This window comes from Nycticebus coucang, chromosome 21 (genome assembly GCF_027406575.1).
Source record: "Nycticebus coucang isolate mNycCou1 chromosome 21, mNycCou1.pri, whole genome shotgun sequence".
NCBI classification, from domain to species: Eukaryota; Metazoa; Chordata; class Mammalia; order Primates; family Lorisidae; genus Nycticebus; species Nycticebus coucang.
Genome location: NC_069800.1, coordinates 15,573,472 through 15,598,938, shown reverse-complemented (window position 1 = coordinate 15,598,938; position 25,467 = coordinate 15,573,472). Strand labels below are relative to the sequence as shown.

At 47.2% G+C, this 25,467-nt stretch overlaps 1 protein-coding gene across 3 annotated transcripts in view; it reads left to right on the top strand.

The window, feature by feature from the left end:
• Positions 1-25,467, top strand: part of SLC24A3 (solute carrier family 24 member 3) — a 542,017-nt gene that overhangs the window by 56,517 nt on the left and 460,033 nt on the right. For all 3 annotated transcript variants that reach the window (XM_053574485.1, XM_053574487.1, XM_053574486.1), the window contains exon 2: positions 18,608-18,736. In XM_053574485.1, coding sequence (XP_053430460.1) covers positions 18,608-18,736 — 129 coding nt within the window. The remainder of the gene's footprint in view (positions 1-18,607; positions 18,737-25,467) is intronic.

The window sequence follows — 25,467 nt, the reverse complement described above, 5'->3', positions numbered from 1 at the left end:
TGGGACGTGCGTGAGAGCGGCACTGGCCGTGCTCCGCTCAGCTCCGTGCTTCTCACTGTGAGGGGCAAGAGGACGTTTCAGTTTTGGCATCGAGTTTTCAAGTCTCATGATGAGAGGAGAGAGAGAAGAGAAAAACATTATCAGAAAATCTTCGCATCCGTGGCTCTGGACCACACACATCAGCCTACTCACTTTCAAGAGACGTGTTTCCAAGATGAGGTCAGGGTTACCTTTGGGGCTGACTTTATTTACTGTCCCTCAAGACTGCCGCTCAGCCCTCGGGGGCTTCCAGCCGCAGCTGCAGTGGTCCGTTCCGTGTGTGCTGGCCCTGCTTGCTGGCTCCGAGTCTTCTGATAGTTGGGAACTAGCTTGACCTACTGAGAAGTGCAGCCTGGGATTTGGGGGATAACCCTCATTTAGTGGGGGATGGAAGCCGTAGCCCTTATCCTGCAGGTGGACATTTGGGGCAGCACCCTGGAAGCATACTCTTGTCTCCAGTAGCAGCCACCTCGGTGATGGGTTCTAATCCATCCTTCCGCCTTTCTCTGTCTTGCTTTCTACTTCCTTTCACTCCTTTCTGGGATCCCCTTCAGAATAAACTACATCTACCCCATCCCTTCCCTCAGACCCAGCTTTTGGGGAAACCAGACCATATACCTCTTGGCAATGCAATGCTGTATTGCAATCTAAAGCATCGTGCCCCTGTCACAATGATGTTGGAGGCCTTTGTTTGTTTGGCTTGGCCAGCCTCTGGCTGTCGGTTGGTCCAGGCTTTCCAGGTATTTGGAGATCTGTGCATAGTCTATCCTGCTCCAGCATCAGTGGCCAACCTTCACCCCTGCAGCCTGTACTTGAACCTTTTCTGCCTCATGGCCATCTTAATTCACAGTTTTCCCGGTGCTGTTACAGCTTTATTGCTGTGATTCATAGAAGCCATTCTAGAGGCCCTAGGTCTGTAGCAGATGAGGGATATTTATGCAGAGAAAAGAAAGCGCTCTCTGCTCAGCAGTGGACCACGATGGGCACGGGAGGAAGGTAGGGAAGCTTGGGGAGGAGCTTTACTAGGTTTCTGCAGGGGATTTTATCACATGTTACATGGGATAGGATAAACGACCAAGCAGAAGCATGTATCATCTCTGAGCCTCTTAGCTGCTGTTAGAGAAAAGCCAGCCCAGTCTGTGTCAGGCTAAACAGGGAACACAGTGCAACAAGGAATGTGAAGTCTAGCTTCAGGTGTGCAGAGGCTGAAATGTGATATCTGTCATTTGCACGTGGGATTTCTCTGCCTCTTGGTTTGGCTCTGCTCACATCTGTGTGCTGGGGCATTTATGGACTTACAGCTTGCAGCGGTTCTCAACCTGTGGTTTGTGACCCACAGGAACTGTATTAAAGGCTGGCGGCATTAGGAAGGTTGAGAACCACTGGTTTAGGGGCTCTTTCGGCTTCTAGGCTGCTGGGAGAAATGGGTGAGTCTTTCTCTTGGGAATTGTTTTGATTGGCCTGGCTCAGTTACAGGCACTTTTTCCAACCAATCATCATGGCCTGTTGGATCCTTGGGTGCGTGGGATCCCATGTTGGCCCCTGGGTAGAAGTTCCTTTCAGAACAGGTAGACTGGGTGTGGGGGTTATTTCCATAATGAAAATCTGAGGTTGATTGGGATTAAGGGAGAAGGGATGCTGGGAGGGGAAGTGCAGGCACTAAACTCCTAGGATAGTGAATATTTTCATTTTCCTAATGGAGAGTTATTGAATCCTTCCTCTGTGCAAGTACTTGGGCTAATAAGAAATAGAATGACGGGGCGGTGCCCATAGCTCAGTGGGTAGGGCGCCGGCCACATACAGCCAGGCTGGTGGGTTCAAACCCGTCTAAACAACAATGACAGCCATAATAAAAAAATGGCCGGGCATTGTGGTGGCACCTGTAGTCCCAGCTACTTGGGAGGCTGAGGCAAGAGAATCGCTTAAGCCCAAGAGTCTGAGGTTGCTGTGAGCTGTGACACCGAGGGCAACATAGTGAGACTCTGTCTCAAAAAAAAAAAAAAAAAAGGAAATAGAATGATGTTACTTGGAGGTTTCTAGTCTAATAAGAAATATACATGGATTAACTGTAGTGTAACAATTGCTTAAAGACCAATTTCCTGTTACTCTGTGAATAGATGATCTGTGCTTTCTCACTATTCACTTGGTATCTTTTCTTCCTTCCCTGAACCCCCTGGAGAGTCCTGATTCTTGGTATCGTTGAAGAAAGGTGTTCAGTCAGGATTTCAGAGAAAAAGTCACTTTGCATTTCTCTTCCATCTGCCTGACTCCCGAGTGATATTTTAACTCTAGACCTGAATTAAGAAAAGCCCAGAATCAAGGAAAGACTCATTTCTTGCCCTATTCTATAATGGCAGAGACAAGGCAGCCTGGGAGGAAATAGCAGATGGAGTTCTTCACATCCTCAGGAATAGATTGGACTAGTTATACAAGCACGAATGATGGCAATGGCAGTGGTTTTGAGGAGCTACGTGATGTAGCCTGGTCAAATTCTACTCAATTGGGAGTAAAAACGTGAATTTTAAAGAGACCTAAAGAACAGGTTTGCAAGGGTCCGATGTATCAGATGTGTGACAAATATATTGGCTTTTAGAGTTTTTCAGCAGAGCCAGGGAGAGGCCTGTTGTGTGGCTGGAATGGAATTTGTCATCTGAAGCTATGATCGCCACACTGTTCCTAGGAATGTATATTTATTTAGAAATTATATATAATTAATACTGTAACATATATTATATATTCACATGTATTGGGTATTATATTTAAGCCTTCTCCCTGTTTTTGTGTTTCTACTTCTTATATTTAAAAGAGGGATCTCAATGTTACGTAAGGTTCACGCTCTATAAAACCTGGATCCACCCCCAGATTTTTATATGTGATGAAATATAAATTTAAAAGGAAGAAAAGAAACAGAAAAAAAAAACATTTTAAAGTAATAATTATTGAATTTTTAATAAAACAAAACATTTTATTTTTATGAAGTATTATGTTATTACGTTTCTGGAGTGTTTTATGGAGAACAACATGATTGAATATACTTAATCATTTTTGAAACTATTAGTTCCACACTTTGAAATACAGGCATTTGGAGGTCTGCTTGTTTGAACTTATGGTTCAGTTTATTTACTTTAATATTGAAGTTTAATGGTTTCCCATTTGAAATAGATAACTCACCAAGATATACAGATCCTTGGAAGGAAAATGGAAGGAAAACATCATGGGCTATGCCTAGTAAATTAAGATGCTAATTTTTTAATTTTATCCACCAATTATGCAAAAACTTTTCTTATAATTTTTCCATCTTTACTGATTTCAGTTGAGTAATCTTGCAGCTTTTCAGAAGTGTTGCATTTATGTATTTTTAATAAATGGGTTCAAAATTCACGGAAACTTGTTGTTTTGGAATGTTTTTAATCAGATTACATAGTTCTACTCCCAAATTTTAAAGTGTAACATATAAATGTCTTTAGAGTCTCCTGGTTTTTATCATGGGATTGGGGGAACAATTTCTTGATATTTGTTTTCCAAATGCTCTCTCCATAGAACAAATTTCTTTACAAAAGAAGCTACTTTTTCACCAATTGTTAAAATGTCACTTTGAAGGACATGTGTATGTGTGTGTATGTGGGGAGGGGATGAGAGTGTTTTCTGAAAATAACTGCTAGGTATATACTTAGCTGGGAGCCACATGTCTTCCTAGAAAAGGTTAGCGTATTTATAGCAGTTGTCTTTTTATAAGAGAGAAATGCATAATTCAGCTTTAAGTTCAACTGTTTTTAAAAATTCTTTGCCGAAAGATAATCGGTGGACATCTGTATGGCATAAAAAGATTTTGTGATCATGCTCCCATCTCATTTTGAAATATTGTAAAGATTTTACTATTTCAAATAATACTGGCAGATCTACTCACCTGAGCCCATTGAAGAGCTTTAGACTGTAATCCTTAGAAGGCCGGCGGCCTAGGAAGGGCACTGTCCATCTAGTAATTGTCTTCTAACCCTTTCCCTGGTGTGGGCTGCAGGTGCTCTTCTATTACATTAATTATGGGATTTTCAAATATTAAGTAAATATGTACTTTTGTAATTTATAGAGTGGAATGTGGCACAGACATGAAGGCTCTGATATTTTCTTCCCACTCTCCAGCATGTCGTGTGTTCCACCCCCTGTAGTGCACGGCTGTGAAGGATGGAGACCCTGCTGGCTTCTGGTCAGATGACGCCTCTATCCTAGATTTAAAAAAAAAGACTCTTAGGGCAGCGCCTGTGGCTCAAAGGAGTAGGGCGCTGGCCCATATGCCGGAGGTGGTGGGTTCAAACCCAACCCCGGCCAAAAAAAAACCTGCAAAAAAAAAAAGACTCTTAAAGTCCAAGATCAAGGGATATTAGAGGTTAGCTCATTCATGCCTTTCAATTTGCAGGTACGGCATTGGGATACAGTGATTAAACTTCTTCAGCAGCCTCAAGCTAGTGACAGATTTGGGACTAGCATCCCAAGTTGCCAAGTGTCCAAGATGTTGAATTTCTTTTACTGTAAGCCCAGCTACCCTCCCACGTCGGCCTCGCATGGTTTCTGATCAATTTGAGTAGTTTTTGCCTTAAATTCTCAGTAAGGGAGGCGCATCCATGCCCCAGAGCAAGATCCCCATGGCTCTTCTGTCTGGGAGGGATTGGGGTTAGTTTTTAGTGATGCGACCTCTTCCTTTCTCCTTTACCAGTCAGACCGGCTTCCCTTCTTCTTTTCAGGCAAGGGAGGAGGTCCAAAAAGAACAAAACCAGGCAAACCCCATCCACTTCTTTGTCTCATCTGAAGGCCACTGTCTTTCCTCCACCTCCCTTTGCTCCTGCAGTGTGATGACAGAATCAGCCTTCTGCCTCTGTTCTTGATCTTGGAGCAGGGACATCTAATTAAGAGATAAGGCCTTAGACTAGCCACTAGCCACATGTGATTATATAAATTTAAGTTTACATTAAATAAAATTGAACATTTAGTCCCCAGTTGGGTAGTCGTATTTAAAGTGAGTAACCGCTGGTGGCCACCGTGCTGAACGGTACAGATGCAGGACACTTCCATCACCGCAAAGTTCGTTCTTTTGGACAGCACAGATCCAAGTTGATCACCATGGTATTTGGAGTTTTCTGCTTTTTAAAGTGTGGGAAGTCATCCTGGGGAGCATTTGAGGAGCTCAGAAGGGAAGAGGTAACCACCCACCTACCAGAAAGGTCTCCATTTACGTTCCCAAGTGTTTCTTGGCAGCTTGGATGTCGGGCCAGATGGTCAAAGAAAAGCCCAGGGAGTGTGACAAATAACTGGCAACCCCTATCTGAACGGCGATTTCAGTTTCAGAGCCAGGGTTCCACGTTATGCAGATTGAATTGTGGGTGCACCTGTTACCACCTGCCTCCCATTCCCACCTCCACCATTTTTCCAGCTTTCTCCCCCCCTGGAAAGCTGTCTTGGTTGTGAGACCCCTGTACAGAGTCTGAGTTAAATTGGCTTCCTGCCATCGAGTGTGAGGAGGACGGGTGGGACTTGGCTGAGGCAGTGCTCCCTGCCGCTGAGAAACACGTGTTTGTTGACTGACTCCCATCAGGTGCAGTGGGCACAGTTTTAGAATTTGCTCCCTGGTGCTGTGTGATAACAGTTAAGACTCAGCAAGGCTCTTGCTTTGAGAGCAGGTCGATTGTAGGTCTGCAGTTATTGTGTGAAGAGAAGAACACCCCTCTACCTTCACCTCTGTCTCCTGAGGGACAAAATTCAGCACTGGCCAGGGCATCATTCTCTTCAAGTCCACTCCTGTTCTGCTGGGGCTGCTTTGTTCCACCTGGGAATCTCTGGGCATGCTCACAGCTGCTGCAGAAAGTATTGCCCGGCTGGGAATTTGCAGTCCTCTTTCTGGAACAGCTCTGCTGGGGTGTGTATTTGCATGTAGTGACTCAGACCCTTTCATGCATGTGGGCATGCATTTAAAAATATGTAATAGAGCCTCACTACTCATACAGGCACTGCACACATTCCTGGGACCGAGTGAGAAATACAGAATCTCAGAGCCCACCCCAGACCTCCTTACTCAGAATGTGCCTTTTCACAAGGTTCCTAAGTTACACGCCTGCGTCTGCGTTAAGTCTGAGACATGTGGTAGTCAGGTCCCATTGCTCTGACAGAATACTGAAAACAATAGAAATCTGTTGTTTCTGGAGGCTGGGAGTCGAGGATCATGGCCCCAGCACAGCCGCTTCAGGTGAGGGCCCTTTCTGGGCTGCAGACTACCATATCTTCCCAAGGGGGAAAGGGCTGGAGTACTTTCTGGGGTCCCTTATATGAAGAACACCAATCCCCTTCATGGGACTCAGTGATTACTATCCAGTCTCATGGCCTTATTACCTCTCAAATTGGGGGTTAGGATTGCAACACATGAGTTTTAGGGGTTCCAAGCAAGAAGAAACCCCATATTGGACACGGCATATGCAGAGGGACACACAGAGGAGGCTACAGGGGGGAAAGAGAGAGAGAGTCTAGAAGACAGAAGAGAGAAGGGTCTCCTTCAGGTAGGGCTGGTCGGGAAAGACGTCCATGAAGAGGCCTGAGCTTCAAGCTACTAGTGATTGTGGAATCTGGGAAAATACCCCAGACAGGCAAAGGGGTGGCAGGAGGGCTCTTCTAGGTGCAGCAAGGGCCAGAGGAACGGGGACTTGAGAGGCAGGTGGGGCTCAGCATGGGCCTGACTGCCTGCAGCCCCGGGGAGGAAGCTGGGCCCTGGGCAGGAGAACTCCAGGGCTCAGCCCCACAGGCCCTTAGAGGAGCCCCATGCTGTGTTTAGCTTAGTGAAGGAAAGGGGGCTGCTGTGAGAAGAGACAGCTCCGAAGCCAGGCTGCTGGGACTTCATGTCAAGCCTTGGAAGCAATTTCAAAAGGGAGCTTGGGGTGTCCACACCCCATGTGGATGCTGAAGCCTCCCCGGCAGGGGTCACCAGGTCCCTGGGATGCTGAGGGAGAACCCTACATGTTGGGCTGCAGAGACGGAGAGGTTGAGCTGAGCGCTGTGCTGGGAGCTTCTCAGCCAGGAGCTGGGATGAAATAGGCGAGTGTGGGGTCCCCCCGGCTTCCCAGCCGCACTGTAAGTACGAGTCACCTCATGAAAGTGCAGGGTCTGATGCAGCGTCCTGTGCCTCTTCCAGGCTCCCAGGTCATGTCCATGTAGCTGGCCCAGTCTTGGCTCTGAGGAACAGGCTGTCATGTAAACAGTTTTGTACAGAAAATCTAACTCTGGCTCAGGTTTGCCACTAAAATTCCTGGACCTTTCGCTTTAACTGAACCCTCAAGTCAAGGGGCTTGACCCTGAGGGGTGATATAGACTGTCCCTCTTTCCCTGGGGAGTTGTCTCACACAGGTGGTGGCCCTGATGAAACATACGCAGTTGCAGGCCAGCCTTGCTGGGGAGGGGGAGACCAGTAGTGGGAGTGACACTGGCAGGAGACTGGGCTCTCCTGGGGCTTTCGGGCTGCTGTGGGAGTGAGTGGGTACAGGCAGGAGGGCGGGGTGTGACTGGTGCAGTCCAGTGTGGGTGAGGGAGGGCTGGAGGGCTCAGGAAGCTGCCTGCTTGAAGGAAGGGCTTCCCTCTGGAAGCGGTGCGGGTACGTGGGCTCCCCATCCCTGAGAATCTCACAACCAGCCTGCCTTGATTGCCCGACGGCCACAGCAGAATCTGCTTTTGGGCCCATCTGGACTCTTGGTTCAGGCCTTTGGTCTCGGTGCTTTAGGCCATCCCTTTCCCCCTGGCCACCCTTGCTAGGGGCTCAGCCAGCCTGCCCCTTCCCACACTGTGCCTCTGACAGTGGTGTGTTTCTTTGGGCACTGGCGATGGGGCCAGTCTCCTGGTGCAGGACCCCAGAGCATGCCACATATCTCATAGCAGAGCTTGGGACCGAGGCAGCTGGCTTAGTGTCCCTCCCTTTCTCCATCAGGGCACTGGCTTTCCTGCTGCCTCAGCCCAGCCCCGAGGACCATTTCTGTACACCATGCAGAACCCCCTGCCAGGTCTTTGCAGCTTCCTTGGCCTATGGCGCTTGGAAGGCTGCCCCGCAGGGTCTGGGCACAATAACTCTGATTCCAGGGGGCCCAGGGACTTCCCTGCCAGTCTTGCAAAATGCAGATTCGGGCTCTGGTCTGACCCAGGATGTGCTTCTGCTGCAGCTGCTCTGACCGGGGAACAAGGACTCCCAGGAAGAGCCCAGCTCAGCAGGGCAGGTGGCTGGGGTTGTTTCCTCTCCACTTCCCCTGGGATTGTTTCCTCTCCTGTCCCCCTGGAGGGACTGAAAACCCTCCACTTTCAACCTGGGTTTGCTCTTGGAGTGGAGGTGCAGGGCCTCTACACCAGGAAGAAGTTTGCATCCTGTGTGAGAGCAGCTGCCTGTGATGGTGGAGACAGAACCTGGTCCCGCCCGTGGGCTCTCAGCACCGCCCAGCCCGCCAGGCAGGCTGAGTAAATGGCTTCAGGAAGAGTGAGGATGGGCTCCAGGGCCCCTGCCACGCAGAGCTCTTTTCCTAGCCACCTTCTCTGGCTCCTCCCTTCTCTGGCTTTCTGGAGTCTTTGCCACTGGGGCAAGGCCTGCTCAGCTTCCAGCTTCCCTCTCTCCTGGGGGGTTTGGAGAGCTCCGTACTTTCTGCTTCTTTCCAAGCACAAATGCAGAGGGAAGCTCTTGCTTCAGCTGGAAACCGACCCCCTGAGGGCCATCCACATGAACAAGGCCAGGGCCTGTGGCTCCCCTCTTCCCCTCAGAGGGTGGGGTCCTCCTGACACTCTGGGGCAAGGGAAGGAAGTCACGAGCAGGCCGCTGCTGCCTCTTAGGCCTGAGGGGTGTGGTCGGCTCGCAGGCCTGACCTCCAGCCCCGGGTGCAGCCCCCAGGACAGCGTGGAGGCAGCTGTGTAAACTGCAGGGCGGGGTGTTTGTGGCCCGGTTGAGGAGCACCCCTGGTCCAGAGAGCCAGTGGGTGCTACCACCTCGGGTTCCGTTTCCTGCGCTGTTAACCAAGTTTTCTGCACTTTTTCTCTTCCATGTTGCTGTATGTGTTCTGAGACTCAGTTTCCTCCTCTGCACATGCTGGGGCTGTCGCCCTGCTGGTGCATTTCAGGATGGTGTTTTTCTCCATCCAGTTTTCAGAAAGCAAAGCAGTATTTCTGTTTATGAGAGGGACAGTTAGTAGGTACTCTCAAAGGTAGCCTGTTGACCCCATAAGGTCACTTCCTCAGGCTTCTGGAACTCTGGGACAAGGTGGGAAGGCTTTAAGAGTCAGATCTGGGCTCAAGTCCTGGCTCGGTCACTTAATGTCATCAGCACTAGCAGAAAATTCGTCCACACTCCCTGCAAGAGGACAAAGTGAGATGGCACAGGAAGGGCTCTTGGCACCTGGGCGAGGGCATAAAAGATAGTTGTGCTATGGAGCAGCAAACTTCCCCACCTGCCACCAGTCCCCGTGTCCGAGGGGTTAATCCCTTCTCAGGGAGCAGGCAGCCGCCTCTCTGCTGGGCCTGGGACCAGTGTGCAGGAAGGGTGGGAAGGCCTGTGCTATAAAGGCCGCACACAGGTGGTAGTGTGTTAGTTGTGAGTGTAGGCTGTGAGCTGGGGCTGTTGATTGGGGGGCATAAAAAGAGATCCACGTTGGTCTCAGAATTCCTCAGGCTCTCCAAACCCCAGTGTAGGGAGGAGGGAAGAGGAGAGAAAGGAAGAGAAAAAGAGAGAGAGAGAGAGTGCTGGAGCACAGGAGGGTGAGCACACAGCTCTGTAATGGAAACTTGGCACCCAGCCTTGCTCCCTGTCCTCCTTAGTGCACGCGGCTTGGGTCTCAGATGGAGAACTGGGCTTCTTCCCCTTCCAGGAAGGGGCCGGCCTGCATATCTCCGGGGCCCACTCCTATCCCTCCTCCTCAGAGCCTGCAATCCCACAGGCTTCCTCTGCTGGTAACATGTGACATGTGAGCCTGCTGCCTCCCCTTCAGCTCCCCACCCCCTCTCCTGACTAATTAGGCCAACATGCATCTTCAGGGCCTGGCAGATGAGGAGCCAAGAATGCCGTGGATGGGGCCAAGTGTTTTTGTTGACATTGCTCAAGTGTAGCTTTGCAGAGCTGCCTGTTTGCCATGGCAGAGCAGTCTGAGGACGCTGGGGAGGTGAGCATGCTGGTAGTCTTCCCCACCGCCAGTCCTCTGGCCCTTCTCCTCAAATAGAAGAAAGCAGCTCTTGCCGTCATGGTCCGCGGGGCCAGCTGATCTCCAGGAAATCAGCAATGAGCAGAGGGGCTCAGAGTGGGGTTTTAGGAACATCTAACTGTGTGTTTGTGACGCTTCTTGTGGGTGATCCTCCTGCTTCACTGCTCTTCCTAATACAGTCGCTTAATGATGAGGGTGTGTTCTGAGAAATGTGTCCTTAGGCGATTTTGTCACTGTACATACATCATAAAATGCACTTACGAGAATGTGGCTGGTATGGCATTGTACACACCTAGGGTGTATGATACACCTTTGTTCCTAGACTGCAACCTCCTGTGTGGTACCAGATACTGTGGGCAAACATAACACGATGCTGCGTGCCTGTGTAGCTGAGCACATCTGAACACAGGAAAGAGACAGCGAGATGCTGTGTCAGAGTCTCGTGAGACCACCCGAGTATGTGCCATTCACCGTTGACTGAAGCCTCGTTGACTGCAGCTTCTGGGGAAACAACTATCTTTGAAAGAGCTCCAGGGAGGGGTCTTCACTCTTACTATCCTAAGGCGTGCACGGTGTTACTGAGCTACCTTACGATAGCTACTTAATGCAACTGGGATGTATTTCACCTTTCAGGCATCTGCCAAGAATTTGGGTTTGGGGGTCACCACACCTGAGTTCAAATCCTTATTCTACCACTTGCATGATGTGTGGTCTTGGACAAGTTATTTAACTTCTCTGTGCATCAGTCCCCGTATTTGCAAAACAGAGCTGGTATTTCCATGTAGGGCTTCCATCCACGAAGATAAAACCTGGTGAAGAATGGAAAGTTTGCTGTGCACGGCAGACCCTTGGTGGATGGAAGCTGTAGTAGTTGGTGTGGTTGTCAACTGGCTCTGATCTCAAGCAAATCCACACCTATTATGACTTATTTATTCCAAGAGTAATGTATTGCTGAACCAACTGCCCCTTCCCACCTCAGCAGGAATTCTGTGAAGACAGGTGGACTCGGGCACAAAGTTGTCAGACCTGGGTCTGGGGAGGGAGTGCCAGGCGTTGCTTTCATCACTCTCACTTTCTCAGACTCTGGTCTCTGCGTTACTGTATCAGTGGTCAGTGGTCAAATATATTTTTGTTGAGATAAAACCATGTAGGTTTTGGACTCCAGAGGTGCTGCATTAATAGTCTCTAATTCTTGAAGATATTGAATCATTATGTTAAAAAATCCCCTCATTTTCTGCTACAATAGTTGGCTTTATTTTTACATCTCTTAATTGGTATCAGCTTTTCTCTCAGAATTACAGAACCATGGAAACTTGGCATAGGAGGAACTTTGGAAGTAATTGGAAAGTATACTCTTGCTTCTTTGCAAATCTTTGGGGTCTTTCTGAACGTTGGGATTGCAGCACCACAAAGCACTTTTCTTCGTCCCATGTTATAGGAGCAGTAGAATGGCCAGCCTGCTGGCCGTGGGCCGACTCTCCCTAGATAACGGGTGGGTGTGCTGATGCCACAGTGCTCTGTCACCTGGCTGTGTGGCAGTAGATGCTGTGGCACCCTGCCCTCGTCCCCCTGTTCTCACCTCTGTCGTGGACTCCAGCCCTGTCCAGCTTCTAGCACCTGCATTTCATTGTCTTAAGCCTTTATTTGAGCACCACCTTGGATAACCATCCGACAGGTGGGCAGTGCTGGGTAATCAATGTCCTCTTTGAACAGCCTTCAACCAATGTTCAAGCAGGACTAGGTGGATAAACACACAAGCTCCCTCACCTCTTGGGTGTCCGAGACGCACGTGAGTGCTGGCTCCCAGAGTTGGGAGCTGGATCGAGTTCCAGTTTCTCGCTTGATGTGCACCCTCCTCTGACCAATTCCTCTTTCTTTCCTGCTTCCCTAATCTCCTGCTGGTTCTCTCTGGGGTCACCTCCTGTATAACCCACCTGGGCTCAGATTCTGTCCACAGGGCAGCTTCTGGGGAAACCCAGCCTGAGACAGAGGGGATACCTTTCTCCATGATTTAGGTCATTTCCGATAGTAGTGTGTTATGTTCACATTTTAGGACTGCGTGCTGTTTCTTCATGAGTTTTTGAGATTTTTTTTTCTCTGCTTGTCACTGTTCTTAATCATAAAATCACCCATTGGGTTAGCTGGACCACACAGGTGACTTGCTTTGCTTTTGACTTATCCTGGGAACTGTCCTCACAGTTTCAGCTAAACAGGTACATGTGTCTACCATGTAGAATTTTGTATTTCAGAGTCTAAAATTATTGTTTATTCTAGTTCGACACCAACCCCTCAATTTTGTTGTTGTTGTTTTTGAAAACCTAGAGGGGGGGCACTCTCCTGGCCAATATGCGAAAGTTGTAATTTGCAATTGGATATCTTGATACATTCGTGTCTGGAGTTAGGGGCTACGTTTTCTGGGGAAGACTTCAATGTGGGCATGTGCTGTTGGCCCAGGTAAGGCGCTCACAAGCACTATGATCTCCAGAAATTTCCATGTGCCTCACTTTATCTACTTATAATGTGGGAGTGGCTATTTTAACTTGCACTTGCTAAGCACCTCCCCTGAACCAGCAGTGACCAGGTGTTGGAGAGAGATGGTCTGTCCATGCGACTCCTCCTGAATAGTGTTGTGAGGATCAAATCTGATACTGAAGGTGGAATCGTTCAGGAGACTGAATCTCCGTGGAGAGGGAGGAGTGAGCCTGCTGCTTCAGCTCCTCCGTGAACACTCAGGACACCAGGCTGATGTTGCCGGGTGCCAAGTGGGGCCTGGTGTGAGGGCCGCTGGGCCCGTGGATCTCGGGCCCCTGCCTGTCCTGTGTCCTGTTGAGATTCAGGTTCTGCCCTCAGCAGATACTCAGAGGCAGCATCACCTCACGCGGCTTCTTTCTGTAGTGCTGGCCCCTGTGTCCGGCTGGGTCTGCCTCCCTGGGACCCGTCATCAGGCTCTGCCTGAGCTTTCTCTGCCTTCCTTCTCGCTCTGTCCGCGGTGGTCAAGGCTGTTGCCCCCTCGTTCTTGCTGTTCTCTCTGCACGTGCTGTTCGACACCAGCTTTCTCTGCCTTCCTTCTCGCTCTGTCCGTGGTGGTCAAGGCTGTTGCCCCCTCGTTCTTGCTGTTCTCTCTGCACGTGCTGCGTGACACCAGCTTTCTCTGCCTTCCTTCTCGCTCTGTCCGTGGTGGTCAAGGCTGTTGCCCCCTCGTTCTTGCTGTTCTCTCTGCACGTGCTGCGTGACACCAGCTTTCTCTGCCTTCCTTCTCGCTCTGCCCGCGGTGGTCAAGGCTGTTGCCCCCTCGTTCTTGCTGTTCTCTCTGCACGTGCTGCTCGACACCAGCTTTCTCTGCCTTCCTTCTCGCTCTGCCCGCGGTGGTCAAGGCTGTTGCCCCCTCGTTCTTGCTGTTCTCTCTGCACGTGCTGCTCGACACCAGCTTTCTCTGCCTTCCTTCTCGCTCTGCCCGCGGTGGTCAAGGCTGTTGCCCCCTCGTTCTTGCTGTTCTCTCTGCACGTGCTGCTCGACACCAGCTTTCTCTGCCTTCCTTCTCGCTCTGCCCGCGGTGGTCAAGGCTGTTGCCCCCTCGTTCTTGCTGTTCTCTCTGCACGTGCTGCTCGACACCAGCTTTCTCTGCCTTCCTTCTCGCTCTGTCCGCGGTGGTCAAGGCTGTTGCCCCCTCGTTCTTGCTGTTCTGTCTGCACGTGCTGCGTGACACCAGTTTTCTCTGCCTTCCTTCTCGCTCTGTTCGCGGTGGTCAAGGCTGTTGCTCCCTCGTCTTGCTGTTCTCTCTGCACGTGCTGCGTGACACCAGCTTTCTCTGCCTTCCTTCTCGCTCTGTCCGCGGTGGTCAAGGCTGTTGCCCCCTCGTTCTTGCTGTTCTCTCTGCACGTGCTGCGTGACACCAGCTTTCTCTGCCTTCCTTCTCGCTCTGTCCGCGGTGGTCAAGGCTGTTGCCCCCTCGTTCTTGCTGTTCTCTCTGCACGTGCTGCGTGACACCAGCTTTCTCTGCCTTCCGTCTCGCTCTGTCCGCGGTGGTCAAGGCTGTTGCCCCCTCGTCTTGCTGTTCTCTCTGCACGTGCTGCGTGACACCAGCTTTCTCTGCCTTCCTTCTCGCTCTGTTCGCGGTGGTCAAGGCTGTTGCCCCCTCGTTCTTGCTGTTCTCTCTGCACGTGCTGCGTGACACCAGCTTTCTCTGCTCTTCCTTTCTCGTGATCCTTTGCTATTTCTTTTGCTGTCCCTGCTCTCTGAAGGACGTGGGTTCTTCTGTTCCTTCCCTTCAGGTCTCTTCCTCCACCAGGGCCCCCTGGGGGCTCTCTGCTCACTTCTGCCCGAGATATTTCCGCCCAACCGCGGGCAGCAGGCCCCCTCCTGCCTGCTGCTCCACTATCACTTCAGACTCAGTGTGCCCCGGACGGGACGCGCTGCCCTCTCCTCTCTGGTGCGCTCCACAGCCCCTCTTCTTCCTCCTGGCACCTCCACCCCCTCGCCATCCTAGCCAGAGCCCTGGGCACGGACCTCACCTCCAACACATGTTCTGGGGTACACTTCTTCCCAGTTCACAGCTTCATTTTCTGAGGATGGAGAACCTGTTATGTGGCTCTGAAGGCCACACTCTGGGGACAGCGAAATGATGTCTTAGCTTGGTGACCTTCCCAGGGACAGATCCTCATCTGGGGTTGGGAAGCACTTCAGGGAAATTCTAGTTGGGGCTAGATGGTAGTGGGCTGGAGCCAGCTAACACTGACTCAGGGGAGGTGCGAATACCGTGCTTTCCCCGACTCTGTGATCTCTGAAGTTATGTTGGGATCTTGGAATTGGCCATGATGGGAATGTTGGCACCAAAGAAATTGGACAATGGCTACAAATCAGGTCCTTCGCCAACCATCCAAGAACATCCAACATTTTTTTTTTAGTAATTATTTATTTATTTATTTATTGTTAAATCATAGCTGTGTACATTTGTGCAATCAAGGGGTACAATGTGCTGGTTTCATATACAATCTGAAATATTCTCATCAAACTGTTCTACATAGCTTTCATGGCATTTTCTTAGTTATTGTATGTAGACATTTGTATTCTGCATTTAGTAGGTTTCACCTGTACCTATTCTAAGATGCACCATAGGTGTGGCTGCACCCATTACCCTCCCTCCACCCTGACTTCCACCCTCCCTTGGCCCTTTCCCCATATTCTTGTGCTACAGTTGGGTTATAGCCTTCATATGAAAGCTATAAATTAGGGGGAAGGGGGAAAGGGAGGGGAGGAAGGGGAGAGGTGGGTGGAGGGAGGGCGATTGGTGGGATTACACCTGCGGTGCATCTTACAAGGGCGTATGTGAAACTTAGTAAATGCAGAATGTAAATGTCTTAACACAATAACTAAGAAAATGCCAGGAAGACCATGTTAACCAGTGTGATGAAAATGTGTCAAATGCTCTATAAAACCAGTATATGGTGCCCCATGATTGCATTAATGTACACATCTATGATTTAATAAAAAAAAGGAATAAATAGATAAATATAAATTTCGTGTAACTTACTAAAAAAAAAAAAAAGAAAGCTATGAATTAGCTTCATAGTAGGGCTGAGTACATTGGATACTTTTTCTTCTATTCTTGAGATACTTTGCTAAGAAGAATATGTTCCAGCTCCAAGCTCCATCCATGTAAGCATGAAAGAGGTAAAGTTTCCATCTTTCTTTAAGGCTGCATAATATTCCATGGTATACATGTACCACAATTTGCTAGTCCATTCGTGGGTCGATGGGCACTTGGGCTTCTTCCATGACTTAGCAATTATGAATTGGGCTGCAATAAACATTCTGGTACAGATGTCTTTGTTATATTGTGATTTTTGGTCTTCTGGGTATAAACCTAGTAAAGGAAGTGTGGGATCGAATGTTAGGTCTGTTTTTAGATCTTAAGTATTTTCCAAACATCCTTCCAAAAGGAACGTGTTAGTGTGCATTCCCACCAGCAGTGTAGAAGTGTGCCCTTTTCTCCACATCCACGCCAACATCTCTGGTTTTGGGATTTTGTTATGTGGTCTTGATCTTACTGGTGTTAGGTGATATCTCAAAGTAGTTTTGATTTGCATTTCTCTGATGATTAAGGATGATGAGCTTTTTTTCATGTGTCTGTAGATCGTGCATCTGTCTTCTTTAGAGAAGTTTCTCTTCAAGTCCTTTGCCCACCCTGAGATGGGATCGCGTGTTCTTTTCTTGCTAATACGTTTGAGTTCTCTGTGGATTCTGGTTATTAAACCTTTATCGGAGGTATAACCTGCAAATATTTTCTTCCATTCTGAGGGCTGTCTGCTTGCTTTATTTACTATGTGCTTGGCTGTACAGAAGCTTTTTAGTTTGATCAGGTCCCAGTAATGTATTTTTGATACTGCTTCAATTGCCTGGGGAGTCCTCCCCATAAAATATTCACCCAGGCCGATTCCTTCAAGAGTTTTCCCTGCACTTTCTTCAAGTATTTTTATACTTTCATGTCTTAAGTTTAAATCTTTTATCCAGTGAGAGTCTATCTTAGTTAATGGTGAAAGGTGTGGGTCCAGTTTCAGTCTTCTACAGGTTGCCAGCCAGTTCACCCAGCGCCATTTGTTAAATAGGGAATCTTTTCCCCACTGAATGTTTTTAATTGGCTTGTCAAAGATCAAATAACGGTAGGCAGCTGGATTCATCTCTTGGTTCTCTATTCTGTTCCAGACATCTACTTCTCTGTTTTTGTGCCAATACCATGCTGTTTTGATCACTATTGATTTATAGTACAGTCTCAGGTCTGGTAGCATGATTCCTCCTGCTGTGTTTTTATTGCTGAGTAATATTTTGGCTATTCGAGGTTTTTTCTGATTCCATATAAAACGAAGTATTATATTTTCAAGATCTTTAAAATATGACAATGGAGCTTTGATAGGAATTGCATTAAAATTATATATTGCTTTGGGTAGTATAGACATTTTAAGGATGTTGATTCTTCCCAGCCATGAGCATGGTATGTTTTTCCATTTGTTAACATCTTCAGCTATTTCTTTTCTTAAAGTTTCATAGTTCTCTTTGTTAGAGATCTTTCACGTCCTTTGTTAGATAAACTCCCAAATATTTCATCTTCTTTGGCACTACTGTGAAAAGAATAGAGTCTGTTTTTTCGGCTTGACTATTGTTGGTATATATAAAGGCAGAGCAGAATTAAATGAAATTGAAAACAAAAGAATTATACAACAGATCAATAAATCCAAAAGTTGGTTTTTTGAAAAGGCCAATAAAATAGATAAACCTTTGGGCAACCTAACCAGGAAAAAAAAGAGTAAAATCTCCAATTTCATCAATCATAAATGGTAAAGATGAAATAGCAACAGACTCCTCAGAAATTCAAAAAATTCTTAACGAATATTACAAGAAACTTGACTCTCAGAAATATGAAAATCTGAAAGAATTCGACCAATACTTGGTAGCCAGCTACCAAGACTTAGCCAGAATGAAGTGGAAATATTGAGCAGGCCTATATCAAGTTCTGAAATAGCATCAACTATACAAAATCTCCCAAAAAAGAAAAGCCCAGGACCAGATGGCTTTACGTCAGAATTCTACCAAACCTTTAAAGTGTTAAAGAAGAAGTAGTGCCTATATTACTAAACCTCTTCCAAAATATAGAAAAAGAAGGAATACTACAACACATTCTATGAAGCAAATATCACCTTGATCCCCAAACCAGGGAAAGACCCAACAAGAAAAGAAAATTATAGACCAATATCACTAATGAATTTTGATGCAAAAATACTCAATAAGATCCTAACAAACAGAATCCAACAACACATCAAAAAAATTATATACCATGACCAAGTGGAATTTTTCCCAGGGTGTCAAGGCTGGTTCAATATATATAAATCTATAAATGTAATTCAGCACATAAATAAACTAAAAAATAAAGATCATATGATTCTCTCAATTGATGCAGAAAAATCTTTTGATAATATCCAGCATCCCTTCATGATCAGAACACTTAAAAAAATTGGTTAAACATCTTTTAACATGTCCTTGGAAGCAGAGAATTGAGACAGGGAAGGGGCCCGTAAAGTGTGCTTTATTAGGAGGGTCATAGTGTAGACTGCTGAGCTCAATTCCACTGGGGGAGACTCTGGAATCCAGTTTAGAATGCCCACCTCAAGGTCATCCCCCTCGTGTGGTGAGATGTCTGTGTGCCGTTTTCCACCAGGCCTTGGCCAAGGGCGGCTGGCCCAGGAGGTCCCAGCAGCCAGAGCCCTCGGGCAGGTGCCTGGGGGGTAGGCAGGGCTGAGCACATGGCCCATGAAGGCACTGGCACCAGCTGAGGCCCAGCTGTGAGTGATGTGTGGTTATTGTCTTTTTCTTCCCAGAACTTGACCTCATGGACCTCATAGGGGAAGACAGAAAGTGGATGGTGGGGAGGAAGCTAATGCAGGTGAATGACACTCTGACTTCTGAGGATGAAGAACTCTGGAGCAGCAAAAACTGCACAGAACCAGGTAAAGGGGGGCTGTGTCTGGCGGGGTCGTCATTTTCTCTGGTTATGGCTGAGCAAGTGCTGGATGCTGCATTTTTTCTTTGCGTTCTAAACCAGGGGACTTTAAAAACATTTAGGGCAGGAGTCTAAGAAGCTTAAAGGTGAGATCCTAAGGGAATATTAAAGCACTTTTCTACGACTGTATTCTTTTCCTCAGGGAGCTGGGGGAAAAGGTAAGTCAAAAGCAGTGTTGCTCCTGACTCTGTCCTGGCATCCGACGTGGAGGCAGGTGCCAGCCAGTGAGGCGCTGGGTCGGGGTATGCTGGGTGAGGTTGCTCTGGGATCCTCCCTGGATGGGTGGTTTTTAATCAGGAGCCTCTTTTCTGTTGCAGTAAAGACACAGGCCTTGGGCCAGATCCTTGCCCACGATGTTGATCTTCTTAGGACAAATGAATTTTCCTTTTTAGTTCTTGTATTTGATATCTATTGTGCCTTCCCTTGGAAAGGTATTATGGAACTTTTTCCCTCTAATATTGCTGAAACTGAAAAGAGAAAACAAAGGCAAAGGGGTGTCCACAGGAACTAGAAGTTGTCAGAACCCAGCTCCTGAAGCCTCAGGGAAATGACAGGTACCCGTCTGGATGAATGAGGTTCTGATAGTTGAGACCAGGGCTTGGAGAATTTGCTCTGGAAAGGGCCAAACAGACAGTAAATATCTTACGCTTTGGAGGCCACATACAGTGTCTGTCATATATTCTTAAAAAATGCTTTTTAATGGTATTTTAAAATTTTTAAAATCATTTTTAGCTCACAGTAGCTCTGTGGCCTTGTTCTGTCACCCTGACTTGCATTTCACAGCTCTCGGGGCTTCCTTCCTGGCCTGGTGGGGACTCAGGCCTCACATGTGTCCCCTTCAAGGAGAGTTCAGCCACATGCTGATTCCACATTCAAAGGCCTGTCTCGTTTTTGGTGTCGCCATGGAAGGACACAAAAAATCTTCATTGCAGCCCAAGGAACCATAGGCCTTTGAGTGCAGAAGGTGTTTCAGGGAGTTGTGTCTCTACTCCTTTTCTAGAGGGTAGTTAGAAGTGAGAATCTGAATAGTCAGCTCAAAGCAAAGCCAGAAAGAATTAAGAATAAGTTATCTTCTCCCCCATACCAAAACCAAACCAAAACAAAACCAATCCTACATAATTCATATTCCTCAAGCTGGAGAACTCAAGGGTTACTGTGGCTGTTACTAAAGGCTCCCAAAGAACATTCTTGAAGGTTGGTGAAGCACATGGGCAGCTACGTGAGCTACAAATGCAAATAGGCATAGGGTTTGTGAGCCCCAAGGAGGGACTGAGGTGCTGGACTCTGAGAATTGGAGATTTACCAGCAACTAGCCTGAAAGGTAATGAGAGGGATGGTGCAGATTCTGGGTTAAGAACCCTGTTTGCAGGGTGGTGCCTGTGGCTAGTGGGTAAGGCACTGGCCCCATATACCAAGGGTGACAGGTTTGAACCCAGCCCCAGCCAAACTGCAACAACAACAAAAATAGCCGAGCGTTGTCGCGGGCACCTGTCGTCCCAGCTACTCGGGAGGCCGAAGCAAGGGAATTGCCTAAGCCCAGGAGTTGGAGGATGCTGTGAGCTGTGATGCTACAGCACTCTACTGAGGGTGATAGAGTGAGACTCTATCTCTAAAAAAAAAAAAAAAGGAACCTTGTGTGCTGATCTGGTCTTGAAGTCAAATAGTTTTCAATATTCTTCTCCCGTGGACAGGCAGATAATGATTGAGATATGAGGAGGAAGGAAGTAACACATTAGAGGGTCCGTTCGTCACGTTTGGTGTGGGAGAGAACGGAGTCAGATGTGACATGTGGGCCGTCTGAATATTGAGTTTGGCCACACACAGGGCTTGCAGGGAGGGAGGGCTTTTGTTCCCTGTTGCGGGGGCTGTGATTTGGGGGGAAGGTGGGTGGATTCCCAGTCGGTGGCATTGCTCACTGTATTAGGAAGTACCTTTCTCAGAGTGACAGGTGTTTTCATGCACTTTATTAGAAGTGCGTTAAAAGCCGCTGCAAGAGAGGAAATGACTCAGCCTCATAGGTAAAAACAAAATGTCCAAGTTGATAAAAAGAGCACAAACCCAGGACCTTCTGGTGTTGGCAGAGAGGGCGCAGGGAAAGGGAGCAGAAGAAAGGTTTTAGAAGGGAAGAGGGAGGAAGCAAAAGATAGCTTAGTCACACCGTGGAGAGCAGGTCCACAAAAAATACGGAGCCAGGAGGAATGTTCTTGGTTCCTCATCTGTAGACCTAGAGGACTGGGCTTGATTTCTGGGACCCTTGAATTGGAGCCAAATTCTGTAGGGAAGATGATCATCCTTGAAACAAGAAGAGTCGTCTTAAAACCCTAACACATCGAAGGCTGGCTCAGAGCCTGCAACCTCTGACTCTGACCTCCTTGCAGACTGCTGGGATCCCCCCGCCACCAGCTGTAGTGACCATTCTCTTTTCTGAATGCTGTTAGTATAAAATATCTGACTGCCCTGTCCAATACAGGTATTCAATGGCAATTGAAATTGAATAAGTAAATTAAAACTTCAGATTCTCAGTTGCACCAGCCTCATGTCAAGTATGCAGTAGGTACATGGAGCTGGAGGGTGGAACATTTTCTTTCTTTCTTTTTCTTTCTGGTAGAGCATTTTCATCATCACAGAGAGGTCTCCTAGGCAGGCTGGTCTAGAACTTCAGTAGTGTTTGGACGTATCTCCTGTCTTTGCAGCCTCATCACAAACACCCCGAGGATGCAGAGTGTGTATGTAGCCCTGGCAGCCTTATATCTAGCCTAGGGCTCGGAACTGTGCTCTCTTGAGTTTAAATCCCAGCTTTCAAACTGTGGGCTTTGGCAAAATATTCAGGTTTTCAAGCCTCTGTGTGTTTCTCTGGGAAGTTGAGATAATCATTCTGAGCTTTCACAACTGCCGTGAGAATTGGTAATGAAGTAATAAAGTAGGTACAGCTGAGTGCCCCGTGTTTGATGGCTCCATGTGGAAGTGTGCTCGTGAGTGTCCCACTGTCTCAGGGGGTGCCCATCTCCCCATGATGGGTGGGGCATAGTGCAAGATTCCTAAAGGGACGCTCTCCAACCCCACCCCATGAAAGCAAGCAGTCATGGGCCTGTCTGGTTCTGTCAACAGGCCCAGGTCTGAGGTTCCAGTGCCATTCTCTCACCTTGGCAAGCTCTGAAGGTCCCAGGCATGGTAACGAGGCCATCGTCTCTGCCCAACTGTCTATATCTAGCAAATGGGTAATCAAAACATCACCACAGACACAAATGGACCCTGGCTACCTCGTGTTCTTACCAGAATTCTCTGGAGGGCTGCTTCTCAGTCTGGAATGAACAGATATGTTAAGAAAAAAAGTGGGAGAGCCCAAGCACTCCTGAGGTCCTGATACAGGTGTACCATTTAGCAGTAGTCACTGTCTCTGCCTCTGACCTGTTAAGTGAGAGGGTGGAGCTGGAGGGAGCCATGGGCAGGTTCATTCCAGAACGTTGCTCAGTTTCCCTTAAGAGGCCCTGTACAGAGTGAATATTGCTTGTCCTGGTTGAAGATAGTGGTGTCTCCTCTCAGAAGTCCTAGATACGCGTATAGGGGCGTGGGCTTTCTGCACTTGCTATTTATGACGATATCAGCAGCAGTGCACTTAGAAGAAGGGTGATCACACAGGGACTTGGACATTGGGGGTACAGCATGTGTCCTAGGTGTGTGAGTGCTGGTGGCCAGGTGACAGGCAAGAGTTATTTGGGTGCCTGTTGTAAACTACACCCAGTTGCCACTTATGATGTCACAGAGCTTCTCAGACTGTGCTGTTGGAACCCCTGGCTTTAGACACCATTAGAGTGAGGCTATAGATTCAGGGACTGGGGCTGGAATTACTTCTATTCTGGTTGTATTCCCTGTTGGGGATATGGGGTTACTTTGCCTCTCAGATGCCCAATTCTTCACCTGTAAAATAGACCTTCAATTAAGTTTATCCATTCCACTTCACAAATTCTATAATTATAAGAAATTTCGAGAATAGAAATTCATAAAAACTTTTACCCCATTGCACAAATACCTTAACTTCCATTAATGAGTGCTTTATGTTTGCAAAATCCATGTCCTACCTTAACTCTTCTTCTTCTCCCTCTGCCTTCTTCCTCCCTTTCTTTTCCTGTCCCTCTTTTCCTCTCTCTCCCTCTTCTTTGTCTCTCTCTCCCTCTCTCTAGACCAGGACCCCGGGGAAGCCCAGGGTGCCCATTATAAAATGGCAGTGCTGTCTGTGACTGGTGTGGCACCAGTCGAATGACGCACTTTTCCCATGACAGCTGCTACCTTTAAGGATATAGTGCTTTTTACATTTCATATTTTTTTTTTAAATGGCATTCTTCCTCCACCCCTCAAAGACCTACTTTGGGTAGAAATTTGTGATTTTTTTTTTTAATCTTTAGAACTGTAGGAATAAGACTGCCCTCTGGGCTCCCAGTTTTGGTTTCTTTCCTTGTTTCTTTTTTCCTTTGCAATTATTCCAGTTCTCTGTGAATTTTTCAGCTTGTTTTCTCAGCCTGACATTGCCAATTTCATCTGAAGCCTGAAAACATTTGTTTTTTTTTGGCAAGTGACGCTTGAAATTGTTTACTCAGATGACCTATTAAGAGAAATTTCACTTTGAATAAATTTGAATCCACAGAAAATTAAGTTAGCTAAATGTAATATTGAGGGTGGTGAACAAGTGCAGCAGAAATGAATTCGTTGTGATATTTATTTGTACACTTTGCAGAATTTAGAATTTTATTTAGACAGTTTGTAGTCTGTCTCTAGAGAAATCTAGTACCTCTGGTTTTTCAGTTCTTTGGTATTTTAAAGAAATGAGCTTTACACTTTTACTTGAAGAGTGCCTCTTTCAGTGAACTTTGGAAGAAGGAATGTATTTAAAATGAGGGCCTTTGGGATTGGGTTCACCGTGAGATTGCCGGGCTTCATTCTGATAAGGGAGTGTCTCCCTCCGACTTCCCAGGTGGGCCTAAGGCCTCTGCAGATATGAACAGATATGTTAAGAAAAAAAAATGGAAGAGCCCAAGCACTCCTGAGATCCTGATACAGGTGTACCATTTAGCAGCAGTCACTGTCTCTGCCTCTGACCTGTTGGGTGAGAGGGTGGAGCTAGAGGGAGCCATGGGCAGGTTCATTCCAGAACGTTGCTCAGTTTCCCTTAAGAGGTCCTCTACGGAGTGAATATTGCTTGTCCTGGTTGTGATGTGCTGGGCCCGTGTTGAGCCCGTGTTGCAAGACCCGGGTGAGGCGAGAGGGACTGTGCCAGGAGTGTCTACCAGGTCAGGATTTTACTAGAATGGTCAGAAACCCCAGGTAATCTATGAGTTAATATGAATTGTAGTAGAGGAAGGAATTTGGATGTCCACGTGAGAGATGTAATTAATGGGAGGACGGGTTTGAGGGTGAGTGTGGCCCGTAAAGGGAACTGGAGCCCAAACACAGAACAGCCAGCAGAGCAGACTGGGTCAGGGTGCCGGCTGTGAACAAAGGGAATCCCACTGTTCTGGGTTCAACCCGTAACATTGGGGCTGGTTCGTTTTACAATCACAGGGCTAGGTGGGACCAATCTACACAGTGTGAAAGGGCCAACTTTCTCATCTTTTCCGTGAAAAAAAAAAAAAAACAAGATCCAGCAGGGATGAACAACCGGCTCAAGGTCACAGGCCTTGTCAGAAGCAAAGCAGGGCCCCCAAACTCCTGCACGATACTCAATGTGTATTCATAATTGAATAGAAAACTTGATGTTCACCACTGTCTAACAGAAACATAATTGGAGCGATAAATATAATTTTAGATTTTCTAGTAGTGATATTACAAAATTAAAAAGAAACAGGTGAAATTAATTTTAATGGTATGTTTGATTTAAAATGATATTTTTTTGAATATTAGAAATGACAAATTGCATTCACCTCATTGTCGTTATTGCTGGGTTTGAACCCAGAAAATAACTACATTTAACGTCTTAAGATCTGCACATAAGTTATTTTACTAACTCATATCACTTTCACTAGCTTCTCTCTGCAGTTGTAATTCTTCTAATGATTCAAATAGCTGTTGACATTCTTAAGTGAAACAAATCAAAAACTAATAAGATCTGCTTTTTAATTTGTATCAAATTCTTTGCCGAATTAGTTTGATAGGGTAATAGAAGCTGCTGTGACACATAACTTGCCCAGATTCTAGGATTTAACACATGACAAGTTTATTTCTTTCTCATATAAAGCTCTCCTCTGTGGTTGGCCTTGTTGCAAGAAGTGGTCCATGATCCTTCCATCCTGAGGCTTTCCCATCCTCAACTTGGCTTCCAAGGTCTCTGTGCTTCTTTGCGTTAAGGGGCATGAGCATGGAGGATTGTGGGTCAGTAGCAGGGTTCCCACTCGATGCTCACCTTTACTTACTTTCCATTGGCCAGAGCTCAGTCACATGACTGCTTTTAACCAGGAGGGAGCCTGAGACATGTATGTTGGCGTAATGCAGAAAGAAAAAGAGAAAACAGCTTTGGTGAATAGCTGGCTGGTCTCTGCCTCTTTCATTTCCCTCAAACTTTTTTTTTTTTTTTTGAAATAACAGAATTTCCCAACTTTCTTTTCTGTTTATCTTATTACAAAAGCAAAATACTCCCACCCTAGAAAACTTATAACCCAAATTTATGTCTTCCAAGCCTAGTTTTAG